This window comes from Micropterus dolomieu, linkage group LG10, assembly GCF_021292245.1.
Source record: "Micropterus dolomieu isolate WLL.071019.BEF.003 ecotype Adirondacks linkage group LG10, ASM2129224v1, whole genome shotgun sequence".
Classification (NCBI taxonomy): Eukaryota; Metazoa; Chordata; class Actinopteri; order Centrarchiformes; family Centrarchidae; genus Micropterus; species Micropterus dolomieu.
In genome coordinates this window covers 14,536,763-14,554,571 of record NC_060159.1, presented here as the reverse complement: position 1 = coordinate 14,554,571, position 17,809 = coordinate 14,536,763, and the positions used below count along the sequence as shown (strand labels likewise).

Sequence of the window (17,809 nt, the reverse complement as noted above, 5' to 3'; positions counted from 1 at the left end):
AGGCCTCTTCTGAGTCGTCCAGGTGGTGAATGGCGAACTTCTTGCGGGCCTGTACATGTTTCTTCTTGAGCAGGGGGACCTTGCGTGCGCTGCAGGATTTCAATCCATGACGGTGTAGTGTGTTACTAACCGTTTCTTTTGTAACTGTGGTCCCAGCTGCCTTCAGTTGATTCATCAGTTCCCCCCTTGTGGTTTTGGGATGATTCCTCACCGTTCGCATGATCAGGGACACCCCACGAGGCGAGATCTTGTGTGGAGGCCCAGACCGAGGGAGGTTGGCGGTGGTGTGGTGCTTCTTCCATTTCCTGATAACTGCACCGACAGTTGATCTTTTCTCTCCAAATTGCTTTCCGATTCTCTTGTAGCCCATCCCAGCCTTGTGCAGATCAACAATCTTGTCCCTGATGTCCGTAGAAAGCTCTTTGGTCTTGCCCATGGTGCTGATGTTGGATGCTGGTTGTTTGGGTGTTGACAGGTGTCTTTTATACAGGTAACGAGGTGAGGCGGGTGTATTTGATGTAGATAATTGGTTGGGATTGGGGCTGTGTCTTAAAGAAAGACTAACTGGCTTGTAGGAGCCAGAATACTTGCTGTTTGGTAGGGGGTCATATACTTGTTTTTCCTCATCAGATGGTCATCAATTTTTATAAATTTATATGATGTGATTTTCTGGAATTTTCTTTGGGATTCTGTCTTTCACTGTTAGAATGTACATATGATTAAAATTGTAGATTGTTGCATTCTTTGTAAGTGGGCAAACCTGCAAAATCAGCAAGGGGTCAAATACTTTTTTCCCCCACTGTATCTACAGAGGGAGTGGGTTTGCGTTCTTTTTCTTTTTCCCTTTCAGATTTTTGACAACTCTGCCTCTGATTGGCTGGAACTCTCTGCCTCTGTTGGTTAGGTTGGTTTGGGTTAGGGTGGGGTGAGCGTTAGCCAGTCAGAGGCAGATAAGGGGGCAGGACTTAACACGAAGAAAAAAGAAGAAAATCGAAATTCTCGTGGAGAAACAAATAGCGCATCCATCAAGTCTGCATCAAGTTTGCACCGCCGTGTTTCAACATTAGTGTACAACAGATAAAACAAGCACTGGCTGTAGAGAGTGCCTTTTGCATTTTTCACAAGTTTAGCGCCCACTGTTGGTTCTCCTTGAGGCTTGGAAGGGGATGGCGAGGAAAAGGGTTGTCTGGTTGCAATCTGCAGCCTCACAGCTAGATGCCACCAAACCCTACACACTGGTCCTTTAAATTACAGAAATGCAATGTTTTTAATGGCGAGTGCTGCATGCCCTCAAGCTAGTGCATCTGCATCTGTCATTTGAAAAATCTCTTTCTAACCTAATGTTAGGGGTCAAAGAAAAGGCTTAGCAGAGTATTTTTCTATTTATGAAATAAGAATGAGAAACCCCAAATTAAGAGTTAGACATTTTGTATTTGCATTAAAATAGTCCTCCATTTCATCTACTTTAGATAATATTAGTCAGACTCATGCTGCAACATGTAGTTGTCTCTCTAGCCACAATGATCAATAAATGGAAACCACTAACAATTGGTTTATATTATATTTGGGTGGTGATGGTGCATAGATAAGATGCTTGCCTTTGGTGTGGGAGAGACCTAGGTTCGATTCCCGCTGTGACCATCCACCATTGTGTCCCTGAGCAAGACACTTAACCCCTCGTTGCTCCAGAGGCGTGCGACCTCTGACATGTATAGCAATTGTTAGTCGCTTTGGATAAAAGCGTCAACTAAATGAATAAATGTAATGTAAACAAAACTGATACAATCCTTTTAATGTCCATTCCTGCTAGTGTTTAATTAATATAATAGAGCAGAAACTGCTGTATATGTATCAGTGAAGCTTCCCCAGCAGCTGTGAATTTTCACACAGTTGGCTTCTTGCACATTTACACACTGTACTGTAGGCTGTTGAACACAGAATATGCACTAACTGTGCCTGTGATTTCAAACGCAACCATGTGTTTGTATCATTTATCCGCCCTCAGGAGCAGAGGATGATGAGTGGGATGATGAGTGGGATGACATGAAGTCCACTGGAGGTTACGCCGAGTCAGAATCTGGAGACGGTGGAGCAATACAGAGAGGAGGAGCTCATGCGTCTTCAATGAAAATCTCCCTCAACAAGTAAGACTGAATGAGGCAGTAAGACCTGAGGCTTTGAATCCTCGAGGTTTATAGATGAAGCAGAAGAACAGCGACGATGGTTGTAAAATATTACAATACAGCACATCACTGTCTTGACAAGAAAACTAGCAAAAACATAGTGATTTAAACTGTTAAAATTATTCAGTAAGTAGATTAAGCTGGTATGAGTTTGTGCAGAACAATGTGTTTTAGCTGGAATGTGCTCAGTTTGGTTTATGGCTTCCAGGAATATCACTGTTACTCTGAGAACTTATGTACATTAATTAATAACATGGGGAATTCTTTGTACCAAGAGTGGGAATCTTCTGTACCAAGCCATACATAAAAGCTGATTACTCACAGAAACCTAGTTTGTGTTTCCATGAGGTATAACAAACGAGTTGAATGCATTTCCTTCTCTGTAAAACATTTGCAAAGCAAATTTTCTTAAAGTCCTCTGCCTCTGAGTGTGGAGGATTTAAAAGAGCATGGTCAGGACCATCATTTTTCAATTCTTCTCCTTCTCTTTGAGCAGGTTTCCTGGGTTCTCCAAGTCTGGTCCAGAGCTCTACCTCCTATGCAAGCAGCCTGCTAAGAGCAAAGAGAAGCTGTCAATCTATGTAGGTTGCTTCTAAGTATCCATACAGATTGTTTACATTATATCATCAGATGTCTTTACTTGTTATGAGTCATGAGCACAATATCCACTCGTCAGGTAGATGATTGCACTAATAGACGATCCTACAGGATGTTGAGTAGTATTCCAGCATGGTTCGATGAGGTTTTCTCTATTTGCCGGTGTGAGCCTATGTTTGTATGCGTATCGGGGTTATAATCTTTATGTTTTATGCTCAGGTGGGAGAAGTTGGTCCCGTGTGGGCTTACCCTGAAACTCAGCTAGATTGTGTGGTGGCTGATCCCAAGAAAGGCTCAAAGATGTACGGCCTCAAGAGTTACATCGAGTACCAAATCACACCCAACGTAAGTATTCACTGGCATTTTCAAAATGTTGATATTTTTGACATCTGGGATTGAACTAAACTGGAGTTTAGACACCAGATAACACCAAATAATTGAAAATATCTACAAATATGTTCATTACCCTATTTTATTTTTTTCCAGACCACAAACCGACCAGTCAATCACAGATACAAGCACTTTGATTGGCTGTATGAGAGGCTGCTAGACAAATTCGGGTCAGCCATCCCCATCCCCTCTTTGCCGGACAAGCAGGTGACAGGTAAGTGCCCGACTCTGTGACTAACAAATGTAAGACACAAAAAAAAGAAGATAAACATTGCTAACGACAACATGGAAATGAAATCTTTTCTTTGTCTCCTCCCCTTTCTCCCAGGGCGATTTGAGGAAGAGTTTATTAAGATGCGTATGGAGCGGTTGCAGGGCTGGATGACCAGAATGTGCAGGCACCCTGTGGTTTCCAGCAGTGAAGTGTTCCAGACTTTCCTCACCTACAAGGATGAGAAGGTGTGCTATTCCTCCTCCACTTCTTCTCCTCTTTGCTTTTGAATGACATGTGCTTTTAACATTGGATTACTGAAGGATTTAAAGGTCCCGCTTTTAATGTTAAAGTCAACCATTTGATGAAAAGTAGATAAGATTTGTTCTTCAACAGCCGAATAGAAGACCTTTCATTCAAGACTAACATGATTTGTACTTACCAAAACCTAGATTGTAGATTTTTATTATTCCCTACTTAAAGAGCGATTCTTTGGTACAGGACTGGAAGATGGGGAAGAGAAAAGCAGAGAAAGACGAGACGGTGGGAGTGATGATCTTCACCACGATAGAGCCTGAAGCTTCGGATCTGGATCTTGTGGAAGTGTGAGTTAAATCAATCTTTATTCTAAAACTACTGCAAATAGAAAAACCTGACACAGAAAGAACCGACAATAAGTGTATGGCTGACTGCATGTTCACTTGCCCTCGTCCTTTGTCCACAGGGAACAGAAATGCGAGCAGTTCAGCAAGTTTACCAAAGCCATGGATGACGGGGTAAAGGAAATCCTCACAGTGGGCAATGAGCACTGGAAGAGATGTACAGGCCGTACGTACACGCCGCACAGAAGCTAAATAAATGTTTTCCCACACATAGGCCACACCCTCACTGTGTACTGTAATCACTGTTTATATTAAAGTATGGTTTGTTATGTTGTGTGTTTTGGCAACTCAAGAAAAGTTCATTCACACAGTGTGTCTGTCTGTGCCTGTTTCATTTCTTTCCCTCTACAGCTTTGCCAAAAGAGTACCAGAGGATCGGCAAAGCCTTCCAAAACCTCTCTTCTGTCTTCACCAGCAGCGGGTACCAAGGTACAACAGTGAATACAGATATGACATCAAATGTTGTTTAGAGTGACTTGGGCATTTTTCAGCCACTGCAGTCATCATAATTGTGGTAGATGCAATTTACTATGCAGTCATTCATGATGTCGAAATCTGTTTTGAAACAAATTGGCACACAGATGCTGTTAAGAAACACGGCAATGACATGTTTTAACCCCTTTCCTGCTGTAGGCGAGTCAACCCTGACTGATGCCATGACAGCAGCAGGCAAGACATATGAGGAGATAGCTCAGATGGTGGCAGAGCAGGTAGGTTCTTGTTGATATGCCTGTTGTAACTGATCACCGCCTTCAAATTCAAACAAAGGTCTTGGCAGGGGCGTTTGATGCACTGCAGTGGTTTACCTTCACTGAGAAGGCAGTGGAGCAGAACTTTAAGGCCTCTGTTTTCTCAAAATTATTTTGGACTCATTTATCAACCACATCATTGTGTATTCACTCACTCAATAATTGCAATATCTCAAAATGTCTGTGAACATTTCCTGCTTGCTGCCAGTGTTTATTTCCTAGTTGTGGCGTTTTAATGACCCCTTTATTCCAGCTTCCGGCTCGTGAAGTCTATATCTATAAAGGAAGAACCCACGGGAAAATAGCTCTAGTATTTCCTAGTTCTTGTTTAGATCCACTATTTGCATTTCGGACCGTTCTGTGTAGCCTGATCATTGTGATGTGTAATAAAATCAAGCGTGGGCCTTTTTTTTTTAATGTCCCAGCAGCTTCCAGAGGGAGGATTCATCTGGTAAGCGAGTGCTGCTCTGGACACTTTGGTTTAGTGCTTCTGTAGAAATGTTGGCACTAGTTTAGCGATGCCAGTGATAGTAATTGCGAAAGCCATTGTCTGCACATGGATTCAGCTTTTATAGCCCAAAGTCTAAAACAATGCAGTATATCTGTTGCATTAACCTTGGGAGGCTACATACAGTTTTCCCTTGATCAATTCAAGAATAAGGGAAGATATAAGTAGGAGTTTATATACAGTACATATAGCAAGGTATACTGCAGGACAAGTGGATATGAGCTAAGTATGATTGCCTCTTGTATTACTTTACCTGTTGTTTGCAGTGCTACAGCGACTCTTTGTGTCTGGTTCTACCGGATGCTCAGCTGAATCCATAATCTCTTCACGAGAATCTACATTATTATAAACTTAAATCTCCTTTTTTTGTGTTTCAGTTGAGCTGTTGTGTTAAAATAAAACTTTTACTCCTGTGTGTAATATTTCCCTGTATTCTTTCTTCTCTTTAAGATTCAGATATGTGTGCTATTTCCTGTTTTGGATTTAACTTTGTTCCAATTTTAGGTTACATTTATCTTTTTTTGTCTCTGTATTTGCTTCCTTTCCAGCCAAAGAAAGACCTCCACTTCGTCATGGAGACCAACAATGAATATAAAGGTCTTCTGGGATGCTTCCCAGACACCATCGGAGTCCATAAGGTACATCAGGAAAGAGTTACAGAAATGATTATTAGAAAACAAATCTAATGGGATGTCTAATTTATGTCGACTAACATAGTTTTAAAGGCAGTTTCTTCAAGGGGCTCTGTAGCAGGAGCCAGTTGCACCAGCTGTTCTAAAGTTCAAGCTTAGTGATAACATTTTTTAATAAGTGGATATTAATCACTAAATCAAAATGGATTGCGCTCAAAATAGTTGTTGGATTATTATAATTGTTGAGTTGCTAAAATATGACCCTCTTGAGTAAAAGTTAATTGGGGGAAAAAAGTAAGCGATAATTGGATATGGTCGACATATCTGACTTGATACATGAATAAAATGCTATTTAATAGTAATGTAAATTGTTAATATTTTTAATATTTCATAACTATAACACAATATTCCTCCATGTTAAAAAATCAAATCTGTTAGGTCAGCAGAATCGGACATTCCCACTCTAAGCTACTTCAGTATTTCTAACACTCATACATACATTTACAAAGTGTTAATATATCTTTTGGTCACTAAAACTTTTATATTAGTTATCATGTCATAGCTACAGTGACTTCCTGTTTACGTAGTTGATTGCTTTTGATTGGACAGGGATAAAGATGTTTCACAACAGCCAGTTTGCACCTTTTTAAAGTCTATACCAGCAAAGACATTCCTGAAGTCTGTAAATCACTAGTTTATAAACGAGCTATTAGTTGCTAAGAATTTAGTAATGAAATGATGAATAGCTGGTGCAACACAGTCCAGAAAATATTGTTAATCAGGTTTTCATTAGTTCTTCACCTTATCTGGATACAGATAATTTAAATTGTCTTTTGTCTTCGTACAGTGTAACTGAGGACTCTCATGTTGTTAATCATGTGTGTTGTTTAATTCATGCAGGCTGCCATAGACAAGGTGAAGGAGGCCGACAAGCTGGTGGCCACCAGTAAAATTACCCCTCAGGACAAAGTCACCATGGCTAAACGAGTCAGCACCATGTCTTACTCATTACAAGGTAACACACTCACTCAGAAACATTTAGGTGGTGGGGTTTACTGTAACATCATCTGATCCTAGTGCCCCCCCCCCCTTCTTTGTCTCCGCACAGCTGAGATGAACCATTTCCATAGCAACCGTATCTATGACTACAACAGGGTCATGCAGTTGTACTTGGAAGAGCAAGTCAAGTTTTACGAGACGGTAAAGGCGTTTTTTTATTTATCGACCGTCTGTCACATTAAATTGGAGTCTGTCCTCTTTTGTTGCCTCACCAAAGATGCTAAGCTATCACACGACCAACCTCTGCTTTTGTATTCATGAGAGTTTTCCTTCTTCTGAATTTGACAGATTGCTGCAAAACTGAGACAAGCACACAGTCAGTTCACTACAATGTGAAAGCAACGGCCTTCAGTCTCGCACTACAAGACAGGAGTTAAACCAGCTCAACAGCCAAAATATTCTTGCTTATTCCGCATTCTTTTCCCCCCCTTTAATTTAATTTTCACTTCTCTCTTTCTCCCACTCTTACCTCATCCCTTCCTTTACTGCTCATGCCAGTAGTCCCAGATCATGGTGTTACTTTCATGTGCTGTTCTCAGAAGTGTTTAAACATTTAATAAGCATGTGCAGCTGCTGAAAGTCTTTGACATCAGTGGGTTTATTTGCAGGCCCAGCATTGATAGCAAAACAAGACGCACTATTTACACACGCCCTTTCCTCTGTCCAAGGTCCGCAGCAAATGAGACAGGAAGTAAACATCCAAGTCACAGTTTGTGGTCATAAATTGTTACATTGCTTGAGTTGATCTCCAGAGTTTTGTGATGCTAAGCTAAGTTTTGTACGACACGCCTGTGCTCACATTTTATCTACCTATTTTAAAGCAATACTCAATATGCATGTTTTCATTCATTTGTAAAAAAAATGGTAAAGGAAAGGATTTACACGTGTTGTAAAAGATCTGTCTGCACAGTGATGTAGTGACACCAAAAACCAAAGCTAACCTCCCTCTGTCAACAGGGACAGCAGGGGGTAGATTTTTTTTAACGTGGCATTGTACCGTTATCTCATATTTGAGTGAGTCCTAACATCTTCTTTGAAAGCAGTGGAGAGAATCCAAGCTTTAGCAGAGTTTGCAAAGGCAGAGTGTCTTCTGTGGGTCCAGGGCTGGCATTCCCTAGCCCCCTTTCATCCAGCACTTCCTCAAAAGCTAACAGGAAGCTCCACCTCCTTCCTGTCTTGCCCACGTGCCTTGCAAAAAATAGAAATGGTCGAGCCTTCGTTCCGTGACGCTGCAGTTTACATTTCAGGAGTCAAAATGTGGGATAAAGGATACTCAAGTTGGGGTTCATTATATTAAGAGATTAAAGCCAAAAGTCAGTGAATTAATACCTCCCTGCAGGCGGTGCCAAACTTGATTTCTCTCTCCCAGTTGTCTTGAAAGAATATGCGTCCTTTGTTGACTAGATCATGGTGTTTTAAATGAAGGCGTGACTGCTATATGCTAATGTTAACTGTAAGAAACTATACTATAGGAAGAGTTTGGGATGGAGCCATTGATTATGTCATGTATGCAATTTTGCTTTTGCTTTTCACAGCCCAGTTTTCAATCAGTCTCTAATCTTGTTCACTCTTTGTTTTTCTTATCACTTCATACATGGAAAAAAAAAAAAAAAAAAAAATATATATATATATATATATATACACATATATATATTCTATGTGTATATTCTATTGGACCTATCGGGTGCTTTTTGTCAGTGAGATACTATTTTATGTATAGAGGTATTTGCAATACAGTGTAACTCAAAGAGGAGCAGAAATTCTGTTTGATTTATTAAAGAATGATTTGTACTCATTTGGGACTTTGTGTTTTGTTTTGTAAGAAACCTTGTCTTGTTCTCAGCGTAGTTCAAGTGTACAACACACGACACACTCTCTGACTTGTGCACAGTAAAGCCCTTATTCTTGCTTGAGCAGATCCTTGCGTAGCGATGGATAGGAATGAGAATGAGTCGGCAGCCTGTGCGACGGGTCAAAGAGTGTGTTTGTGCAGTCTTGTAGTGGAGGAGGTGAAAGAGCCCTTTTACCCCACATTTAGCTCTCGCGCCCATCAGGTGCAGCTGGATGTGTAGGCCACATAAAGTAGCCAGCTGAGGGGATCTTGAACACCAGACTACATTCAGTCTCGTCTTTGTTAGTTAAATTTAAATGTATGTGTTCAAGGGCGTTAAGGCCTTCATTGGAGCTAGGTGCACTCATTTCAAAGTTTAAAAAATATATACATTTTGCAATAAGAATATTCTCATGCTATGTATAATATCTTGCAAAACATTGGTCATATTATTTTCAGGTCATCTAAGAGTTTAACGTGAACATATAAATGACCTTACCGCTGCTCAGCACCAACCTGCCAATAGGCTTAAGGTCTGTGGAAACCCATGTGTAAAGTAATTTCAATGTCAGTAACGCTGTATTCCACAAATAAACTGTGTACAGAAGTTATCTATTATTTCCACCTGTTAGTCACCGATATTAGTTTTCACATGAGTGCTCTAGCAGAACATTGTGTTTATATTAAATAGCCTCCTTTATGTCAGGTTTTGTATATATAATGTTTATTTTTTTTATCCATACATTGTGTATGTATACACAATCCTCAAATAGCACATCTTCTCTGCCTGACCCTAGGCTGTGAGTCAGTAGCACTTAAAAGGATGGGGTTGTTATATCTAACATAAGTCAGTGTTCTTCTGTCTGACTTGTTTGAATAATATTTAAATCCTTTTGATTTCAATAAGTTTACACAATCGATTAAATTCATAGTTTGTAGTAGCAAAATGGGATAATAATGGAGTAATCATAAATATGCAATGAGCACACACCATATGCCGAGCGTTCGAACAGTCTCAAGTGATCTGCCTGCCAGTTGCACGTGCCTCCTCTGGTTGGTAGGAACTGTGAGATCCCTTCACTCCTCTGTCAACACATCATGCAAATGTACCTCCTTTTTTGTTTTGGCTGGGTTGCTAATAGTGTGTCAAAGTATCAAACTAAAGGTACAAAATAGTAGTAGAAAATAAGGAAGAACTCACTTCCTGTGACTGAGTGAAAAATGTCCATGTCCCAAAAACTCTACAGTATAAGGTTTTGTGTTAATCAAAAATATGCTGCTATAAAATGAGTCAGCAGTTTTGGGGAATATCAAGCCTGCAGAGTTTTTTTTCTTCCTCTCCCAAAAATAGCAGAAGAGAAGCCATTTCCACATCTCTCTGGTTGCACTGTTGTTGACATAATTGACATTCACTTCCTTCTTGATGAGCTCTGTCAATTGATGTCCCAGTGACACGCCCACATGATCACTGTTGTCACATCATTGTCCCCGCATCCTAATCGTTGTCATGAAGACAGTGGGTCAGGGTGAAAGACGGGTCCGAAAGCTGCGTGGGCGGATCATCATGCTGACTTTGCGTAGGGAGTAGTAGTCAGAGTCTCTCCAGGAGTACCAAACGATCCCATCAGGACCCAGCGGCCCCCGGCCTTTAGGGATGTAATGGCCTCCCTGAAGGATTAGGAGGAAGTAAATATCTCATGACTTTAAAAAATATGAAGGGAAGGGCCCTCTGTGTACACTTACCCTGTAGTAGACCCCATTAAGGTTGGCATAGAAGCATTGGTTGTACCACCAACCACCGTGGGAGATCTCAGCACAGATGTTGCCACTGTCGGGGGTGCTGAAGCCCTGCTTGTCGTGGTACCAGCTGAAAGAGTCCTGCACTGTCCCGCTGAAGCCCGACACATGGAGACGATACTGATGCTCCTCGTCGTCCACACTGCACACAAACGCATACAGAGGGACAGAAGGGAAGTGATCCAAGAGGTACAGCTGGTAAGTGCATTTTTTGTGCACCTGTGCTTGACACTGACCTGAAGCTCTGGTAGAGGGCGTGTTTGTGTTTGTTACTCCAGTCCTCCAGGTCAATGCGGAGGCTGTAGTCTCCCTGGGTGCTCAGGTCATGTATGTGTTTGTTGCCAAGCCAGAACTCAGAGTGCAGGTCACCAAATCCGTCCCTGTAGTCCCTCCAGGGGCGGTCAAAGCTCACTGAGCCGTCAACACGCCGCTGGATCACAGTCCAGCCACCACCTGAGGCAAAGAGAATGAATCGCACTGGAAGGGAAAGCATATGCCTTGTCTAATGGGTTACTATATTTCTTCTCATCAGGTCAAAGGCACTACAGCAAACCTGAAGTTGGTGCTCAGTGTCTTGCTCAGAGCAGAGTGTGTGCTTGTCAACACATGGATTGAAACTCTGGCAGTTCAGTGGAAATACAGTCACAGCTAAGACAACTTCCTACCCCTTGTGTAATGGCATGTTACTCACCATCTTTGTCCATGTCGCAATACACCTCCACAGGCATGCCGGCCAGTGATGGCACTACTGTGTAGAGACCTGATCTTCGCACTCCATTGTAGTAGATGGAGGCACAGTCTATGGGACAGTTCCTCACATGTTGAATCTCTGAAGGAAGAAAATGTGACATGAAAGTAGCAGTAAATCTGCAGTGGGGGCTTGGCGCCCTCTGCTGGCAGATCATAGCACGAATGACTGCATGTTTCTGAGAGCGTGTACCCGGGTGAAGAGCTTCTTGAGCGCTCATCAGTGGGTTGGGGCGGACGATGTTGATCAAGCACCCGGGGCTTCTTTTTACTCTATCCACCAAAAGTGTCAGATTATGGAGTTGGTTCTAAACAGAAATACAGTGAAATTATTATCAACAATAAAGTTAAAAAACCTGCAGTGCACATAGTTGGGGGGTTTTAACGACTTATTATGGGTATACCTGGAGATCTAGGATGAGAGTGCCCTGTAGGTGCAGCAGGGTGGTGGCTTCAACATAGTGAGCCTCCATCTCATGAAAACGCTGCTCCAAGGAGATATTCAAGTGGTTCCTCTCTTCACTCTGACACCACACATGTGAAAACCCATTCACACAAGCACGCACACACAGAAAAACATTAGCTGAGATCTGTTTTCAAGGTGGAAAACTTTGTCTTGTATTTAAATTAGGCTGTATCTTGAATCAGCTCTAAATGTGTATTAATAATTATATAATGTATAGTATTTGATATGTGTTTTAGGCATAGTGCTAATTATTTAATAAAAAGCCAAAACAACTTGTAAAACAGTGGATCACAAACTTTTTGAAACTAAGATATAGTGCTTTATTTTTTTTTTTCATGGCAACTTCCAATGCCCACTTGCACTTGCACTTGCATTTCTTCAGCTATAAATGACACGGAATAAACACTAAATAAACATTAAGTATGCTAGGTTTAATGCATTTCATTAGTTATTCAAGGACAAAAATATGCACAAAGAAAAACACACACACACGTGTATTAATTCTGTTTTTCTTTTGGCTCCCACCTGCTATGACAGCAATGCACCATTAAAGTGCACCATCTGAAAGCTTTTTCCTGTTTTTCTAATTTTGGCATATTTCACAAGGTTTTTAGTGCAGCGCCTTGGTAGTTTATTTCTTCTGTTTTGACATGTTTGAAAGTGTGATTTAAATGTGGTTATTGCAATCATCACCTCATTTTGTTATGCTTATGTTAAAATATCTTTGAAGATTTCTGTCACTTATGACAATTGACTACTGAACATAAACATACGTTAATACTCAAACATGCAATGAAAGCCAGACATTCAGTATGTGGTTTATTCCTAGCCTGGACTTGGAGGATAACACTAACTCCCATTACCACAAACACTGGATCTCTCTCCTCCCCTGCCCTGTTCTCATGTAGAACGCACACAAGACACAAGCCCTCTCCTTCCTCATCATCCACTTTTGGCCACCATCCAGTCCACTTGAGTTTGTATAGGCTCACTGCCTGAGACGCATGAGGCAACACGTGGAAGAGTAGAAGGCTAATCCTGTTAGAGACTAAGGTCAAGGACATGCTGGGGGGGAAGCCAGCTTGATGACGAGGCACCATGTCACAGTGCAGAACTGAACACAACTAATGTGATGTGTTTCACCAAACCATGATCTTTAACAGCAAGTCAGACTAAGAGGAGAACAATTTCAGGAAAGTTGACTCCATCAACAGTTTGCCTACACATTTATTCAAACCACGATCAAGACTTACTTGATCAAATATTTATGTCTAGTCTGAACTGTCTCCAAACCAAGAGGCCCTGAGCAGAGGAAATACAAAAAAGAAGTCAATCTTTGTTTTTTTTTTAAGTCCGGCTTTGAAATGTTATATTTAATGTCACACAGAGGAACAGAATAGGTTTTCTTTCCAAATGAGCAAAAACACTACTTTAGTCGTAAAAAGGAACAGTCACATTGTTACAACATATAGTGAGATCCAGGTGGACTAAAGCAGGAACTCAAAGCAGTTGAAAGGATTGTGGCTGATAGTTGATCCAGGTCATCTAAGTCGACATGGAAATCTCACCTGCAGCTCCAGGACTTTGATGCGGTGCCGATGGTTCCTCAGCTCCTCCTGCAGTTCAGAGATGGTCTCCTTCAGCGCCGCAATCTGCTGTTTCCTCTCCTCGTTCTCGTGCAGCCAGTAGGAAACCTCATCTGTGCAGCGAAACATATCCGGGCATTTCTGCTCATCCAGCTGAGGCAGAGTGGCCACCAGCCGACACATCCCATCCTCCAACACCTGTTTGAGATGGAGGAGACACTTTTTGAACAACTCCTAACTTCCTGAGTGTCAAAATATGTGTTAATTTCTTCACAACCACAACCAAAACAAGGACTAGCCTAAATAATAAAACGAAAGTCAGATTTTTTCTCTGGCAAATCAATCAGTTCTGTCGGATTCAAAGTTTAACTGCAGCACATTGGATTCTGACAGTTTTTTTTCTTCAATGTCATGTCCTTACAAACCAGCCACAAGCTGATCTCATACTTTTACACCCTTTATTTTCCACCTGAATTACTGCTGATATAATCAGTGAATTAATGAATATTTCAGGTACTAATTAATCATTCAAATTTTGATAACTAATCAAATTAGTCACTTATAGCCTTTCTAGCAGCATGGCTTTAGGGCTGGCAATGAAATTTGGTACCTCTCAGAATTTTTTGTAGTCACTAATGTGTCCAGTAGGTCAACTTTGGTTGATGACCAAATACCTTCAACTAATTAAATTCCCATCCACGTTTAATATTATTTAGCTATTAGCATGCTAACAAACTTCATTAAGATGGAGAACATTGTATCTGCTTAGCATCACCATATTAGAATTGCCAATAGCACATCACCCCTGTCTGGAAGTAGCCACATAGAGCTGCTGGCATTGCTGTGGACTCTTTGTTTAGGTAAAAACTGAAAATTTTTCTCCTTATCAAATGCAAAGAAGAGAATCTTGTTTTCCTTCATTTACAAGTAGTATAAATTCCTTCACCATACTGTTTGTACTGTGATAGCTATCTCCTTGATATCCCTGCATGCATAAGGCCAGTGTGCAATGTTGTAATGAAATATTTTGATTTTAGGGAATTGAATTCACTAGATTGCCCCAAAACACACATTTCTATTATTTTATATGTAAATTGTCTTTAAATTTATTTCCCTAAAAGTTGAGTTAATTCAGCAATATGTCGAGATGACGCAACAGAGGATTTTATCCATATTACCAATAACCCCTGTTGACAGTACAATATATAACATGAACACCTCTGGTGGTTGGCAGTTGATCATACAATATTTAGTATTCAGTAAGACATCATTCTTGACAGCATTTGCCAGGTACAGTATGAACATAATATTTAGAGGTAAAAATATTATGCAGGTTTTTTTTTAGTTTATTGTTGATTATTATTATTATTTTGCACAAAAAAAGCAAAGTTTCGAGAAAAGTTCTAAATATGAATATAGATTTCTGCAGCAAAATGGAACCCTTCAGAGGGTGTGAGGGTGTGATGGTGCAATGGATAAGACTCACACCTTTGGTGTGAGAGACCCCGGTTCAATCCTACACTGTGACCCATCCACCATTGTGTCTCTGAGCAAGACACTTAACCCCTAGTTGCTCCAGAGGTTTGGATAAAAGCGTCAGCTAAATGAATAAAAATGTTAAAAAAATTTTAAAAAAAATGTGACTCTGGAGGGGCCTGACCCCTTGGTTGTGTACCACTGCACTAAACTACCAAACTATATCTAAAGTAGATGAACTAGCTGCAACTTACAAATACAGCAACCGAATACATCTGTAAAATGCTCTTTACACACTGATACATAGTAGTATTAAGTATCTACTATTGTGATATATAATAATATATCAGTCACAGAGGCCACAACACTACTTTTACTTTTGTTATTCTGAGTATATTTTAATAATACCTTTACTCAAGTAGTAGCTGTGTTAATGAAGAATATTTTAGATTGTTGTATTGGTACTTTTCCTTGAACAGGATCAGAGTACATACTTTTTCACTGTAAATATAGTAGAAAATGAAATATTATTTTAATTCCTGCAGAGTTGAGATGCTCTTTCACAGAGCTGACACATTTCTGGAGTAAAAGGAGGATAGAGAAGGCAGTAATAAGTCTCTTCTGCAGCAGCTTGTTCAGAGATCATCACTTTGGCCTATTTGGGATGTTTACAGTAACTACCTGGTTAGTGTACTCCCCACACTGGGATCCCCCGCCATTGCGCTGAGTGGTAGTGTTTAGGTTGTCTGCTTTGACCTCTGGAAGCAACACGATGAGGATACAGAGAGCAGAGCACACGCTCCAGCCGGGAGGGTTGGTTAATGACAGGAGGGACATTGCTGCTGCCCAGTTAGTCTGTTCCTGCCTGGTCAGTGAGAGCGGGGCTGCGACACGGGAGTGTGTGCTTCACCATGTGAGGCTCGGCTGGCTCTTCCTACAAGGACAAAAACTGAGAAAATTAGTGTATTATGCTATCGTCTACCTCATAAAGACACCTTTAGCACACAAAGTCATGTTCTTTTGTTCTTTCTCTCTGTCTCCTACACACGAGCACACACACACACACACACACACACACACCCTTGTCTCTTGCATATAAATGGAGGAAAGTGAGATTAATTAAGAGACAGGTGATCCCCTCAGTCTATCACATAACTGTTAGTCCTTGGGTAACTCAATATACACACACACACACACACACACACACAAACACAAGCTTGCACACGTCACCTGCCATTAAAGCCAAACTACAGTTTTGACTTTAACTAAGCTTAATTCGAAGGCAGGTAACAGTCTTCATGTTTTCTAACTTTCAACGCCTTACTCAATAAAATACACACATGCACAGATGACATGACAAAATGTGGTATTGTGCTCCTATGGAGTGACAAATTTGCACTTGTTGCACTTTTGGAAATGGCAGTACTCACCCCAGTTACAGACCTTCTTCTACCCCATTCCCGGCCTATTTCAGGCCGAGGGGTTCTCTCCATTTTCTCCTGCGTCTTTTCTTCTTTTATCGCTTTCTCTATCACTATGTGTGCCTCATGCTCATCCCCTGTCTCACCATCTCTCTCTCCCTCACTCTCTCTTTTCCTCTCTCTCCCTCTCAGTGTAGACATCTTAGTCCCATAATCCACCTCTAAGAGGATTCACAGCAACTGAGGTATGGAGGGAGGCAGACAAATAGGGAAGCGGTAATAAAATTATTGGTAAAAGCAAAACAAAAGATAAAATAATGCAAAAATGTATTTTTTATCTACTAACAATATGCATTTCTGTCTTAGTATTAGTGAAGCTGTTTTGGGTGTTGGGTAATGAGTACATCAAATGCTGTGGCAATATGTACTAAATTGGTTTGAAGGCATTTTTTATTTTACTAAACTTTGCGAGAAATAATCTGATTATTTTATATACATATCATAGACAAAGGGAGAGCACAGTTGCAATACAGTCAGTTTTTAAACTAAATTCAGAGAAAATAAGGAATAGAGTCAGTGCATTGATGCTGTATGGAATGCATGCATAATACATGCATCAGCAGAACCAACAAACATTAACACCTACAGTGAATAAGCATCACCTAGGCACAATAATCCTGCTCAAAGCTGGTGGTAATGAAGGCTGATGTGAGCGGGAGTGTAAGGGGTGCTGATCCTATTACAGTTGTCAAGCCTCTCTTTACATCTTTATGCTCTCGACTATGGCTCAGCATGCATGTTCTTTTTGTTATAAGAAAAGGCTAAATACTTTTGAAAGCCAAATTATTTGTTTTGTTCCAACTACAGTATAACATAACAGCTATTAAATACACTGTTATAAAAAGAGGCAGCCATCCACCTGCCATTTTCAAAGGATTCTAGACATCACACAGAAACATTTGTCATTCAAAACAATGCACAATACAGTTTATAATCAGAATTAAAATCTTTTGCACTGGCCACTAATAGTTACAAATACTGAAATATTGTTTGGCCGTTGCACAGAAAATTTAATGCATACAAAATGAATTCCGCATACAAAGTCTCAGAAATGTTAAATGTCCATTATAAAAATTTTCCTGGTAGTGTCTGCTGTATATATGTGAGAGAAACCGTGCATGTAAGGCCACATGGTGGCACCATGTAACAACTTAATTACCAGCAGGCCATGACTGTAGTGATAGTGAGCTTCTGCACTTAAGTGGCCTAGAGAAACAATACAAACAACAAATAACTCAACAGAATACAAGACACATAGGGAAAGAATTCGCCGCTGGTTTCTAACAGAAGACATTGAGGCTGTGAAAGAGCAGGAGACTTAAAGCAACACATAGGGCAGAATTAATGCAGATAAGTCTGCTAACCTGATGGGTTGTAGGATCTTGGTGCAAGAACCAATGCTGTCTGGACACAGTGCATTATGTGAATAAAAAA

General features: G+C 40.6%; 2 protein-coding genes across 4 annotated transcripts in view; one reads left to right on the top strand and one right to left on the bottom strand.

The window, feature by feature from the left end:
• snx9b (sorting nexin 9b) overlaps positions 1-8,786 on the top strand; it is an 18,503-nt gene extending 9,717 nt beyond the window's left edge. For all 3 annotated transcript variants that reach the window (XM_046060826.1, XM_046060825.1, XM_046060827.1), the window contains 13 exons: positions 2,006-2,144; positions 2,680-2,764; positions 3,000-3,125; positions 3,267-3,384; positions 3,499-3,629; positions 3,883-3,986; positions 4,106-4,209; positions 4,395-4,472; positions 4,677-4,753; positions 5,849-5,938; positions 6,833-6,947; positions 7,041-7,132; positions 7,280-8,786. In XM_046060826.1, the coding sequence (XP_045916782.1) occupies positions 2,006-2,144; positions 2,680-2,764; positions 3,000-3,125; positions 3,267-3,384; positions 3,499-3,629; positions 3,883-3,986; positions 4,106-4,209; positions 4,395-4,472; positions 4,677-4,753; positions 5,849-5,938; positions 6,833-6,947; positions 7,041-7,132; positions 7,280-7,327 (1,307 nt within the window). In that variant the 3' untranslated portion in view covers positions 7,328-8,786. The remainder of the gene's footprint in view (positions 1-2,005; positions 2,145-2,679; positions 2,765-2,999; positions 3,126-3,266; positions 3,385-3,498; positions 3,630-3,882; positions 3,987-4,105; positions 4,210-4,394; positions 4,473-4,676; positions 4,754-5,848; positions 5,939-6,832; positions 6,948-7,040; positions 7,133-7,279) is intronic.
• A 785-nt stretch (positions 8,787-9,571) lies between these two features.
• si:ch211-203k16.3 (angiopoietin-related protein 7) lies at positions 9,572-15,769 on the bottom strand. The gene is made up of 8 exons (XM_046061278.1): positions 15,576-15,769; positions 13,401-13,616; positions 11,771-11,890; positions 11,560-11,674; positions 11,311-11,448; positions 10,856-11,072; positions 10,566-10,761; positions 9,572-10,490 (listed from the first exon to the last, which is right to left on the bottom strand). The coding sequence occupies exons 1-8, from the start codon at positions 15,729-15,731 to the stop codon at positions 10,344-10,346; spliced, it is 1,305 nt and encodes a 434-aa protein (XP_045917234.1). The 5' UTR covers positions 15,732-15,769; the 3' UTR covers positions 9,572-10,343.
• Positions 15,770-17,809: the final 2,040 nt, after the last annotated feature.

Bases quoted from the DNA above. Each gene is read 5' to 3' on its own strand.
- si:ch211-203k16.3 (XM_046061278.1), bottom strand. From the start codon at position 15,731: ATGTCCCTCCTGTCATTAACCAACCCTCCCGGCTGGAGCGTGTGCTCT. The intron at 11,073-11,310 runs GTGAGTAACATG...TCTTTGCCTCAG, and splicing joins TTGCGACATGGACAAAGATG to GTGGTGGCTGGACTGTGATC. The intron at 10,491-10,565 runs GTAAGTGTACAC...CTAATCCTTCAG, and splicing joins TTAATGGGGTCTACTACAGG to GGAGGCCATTACATCCCTAA.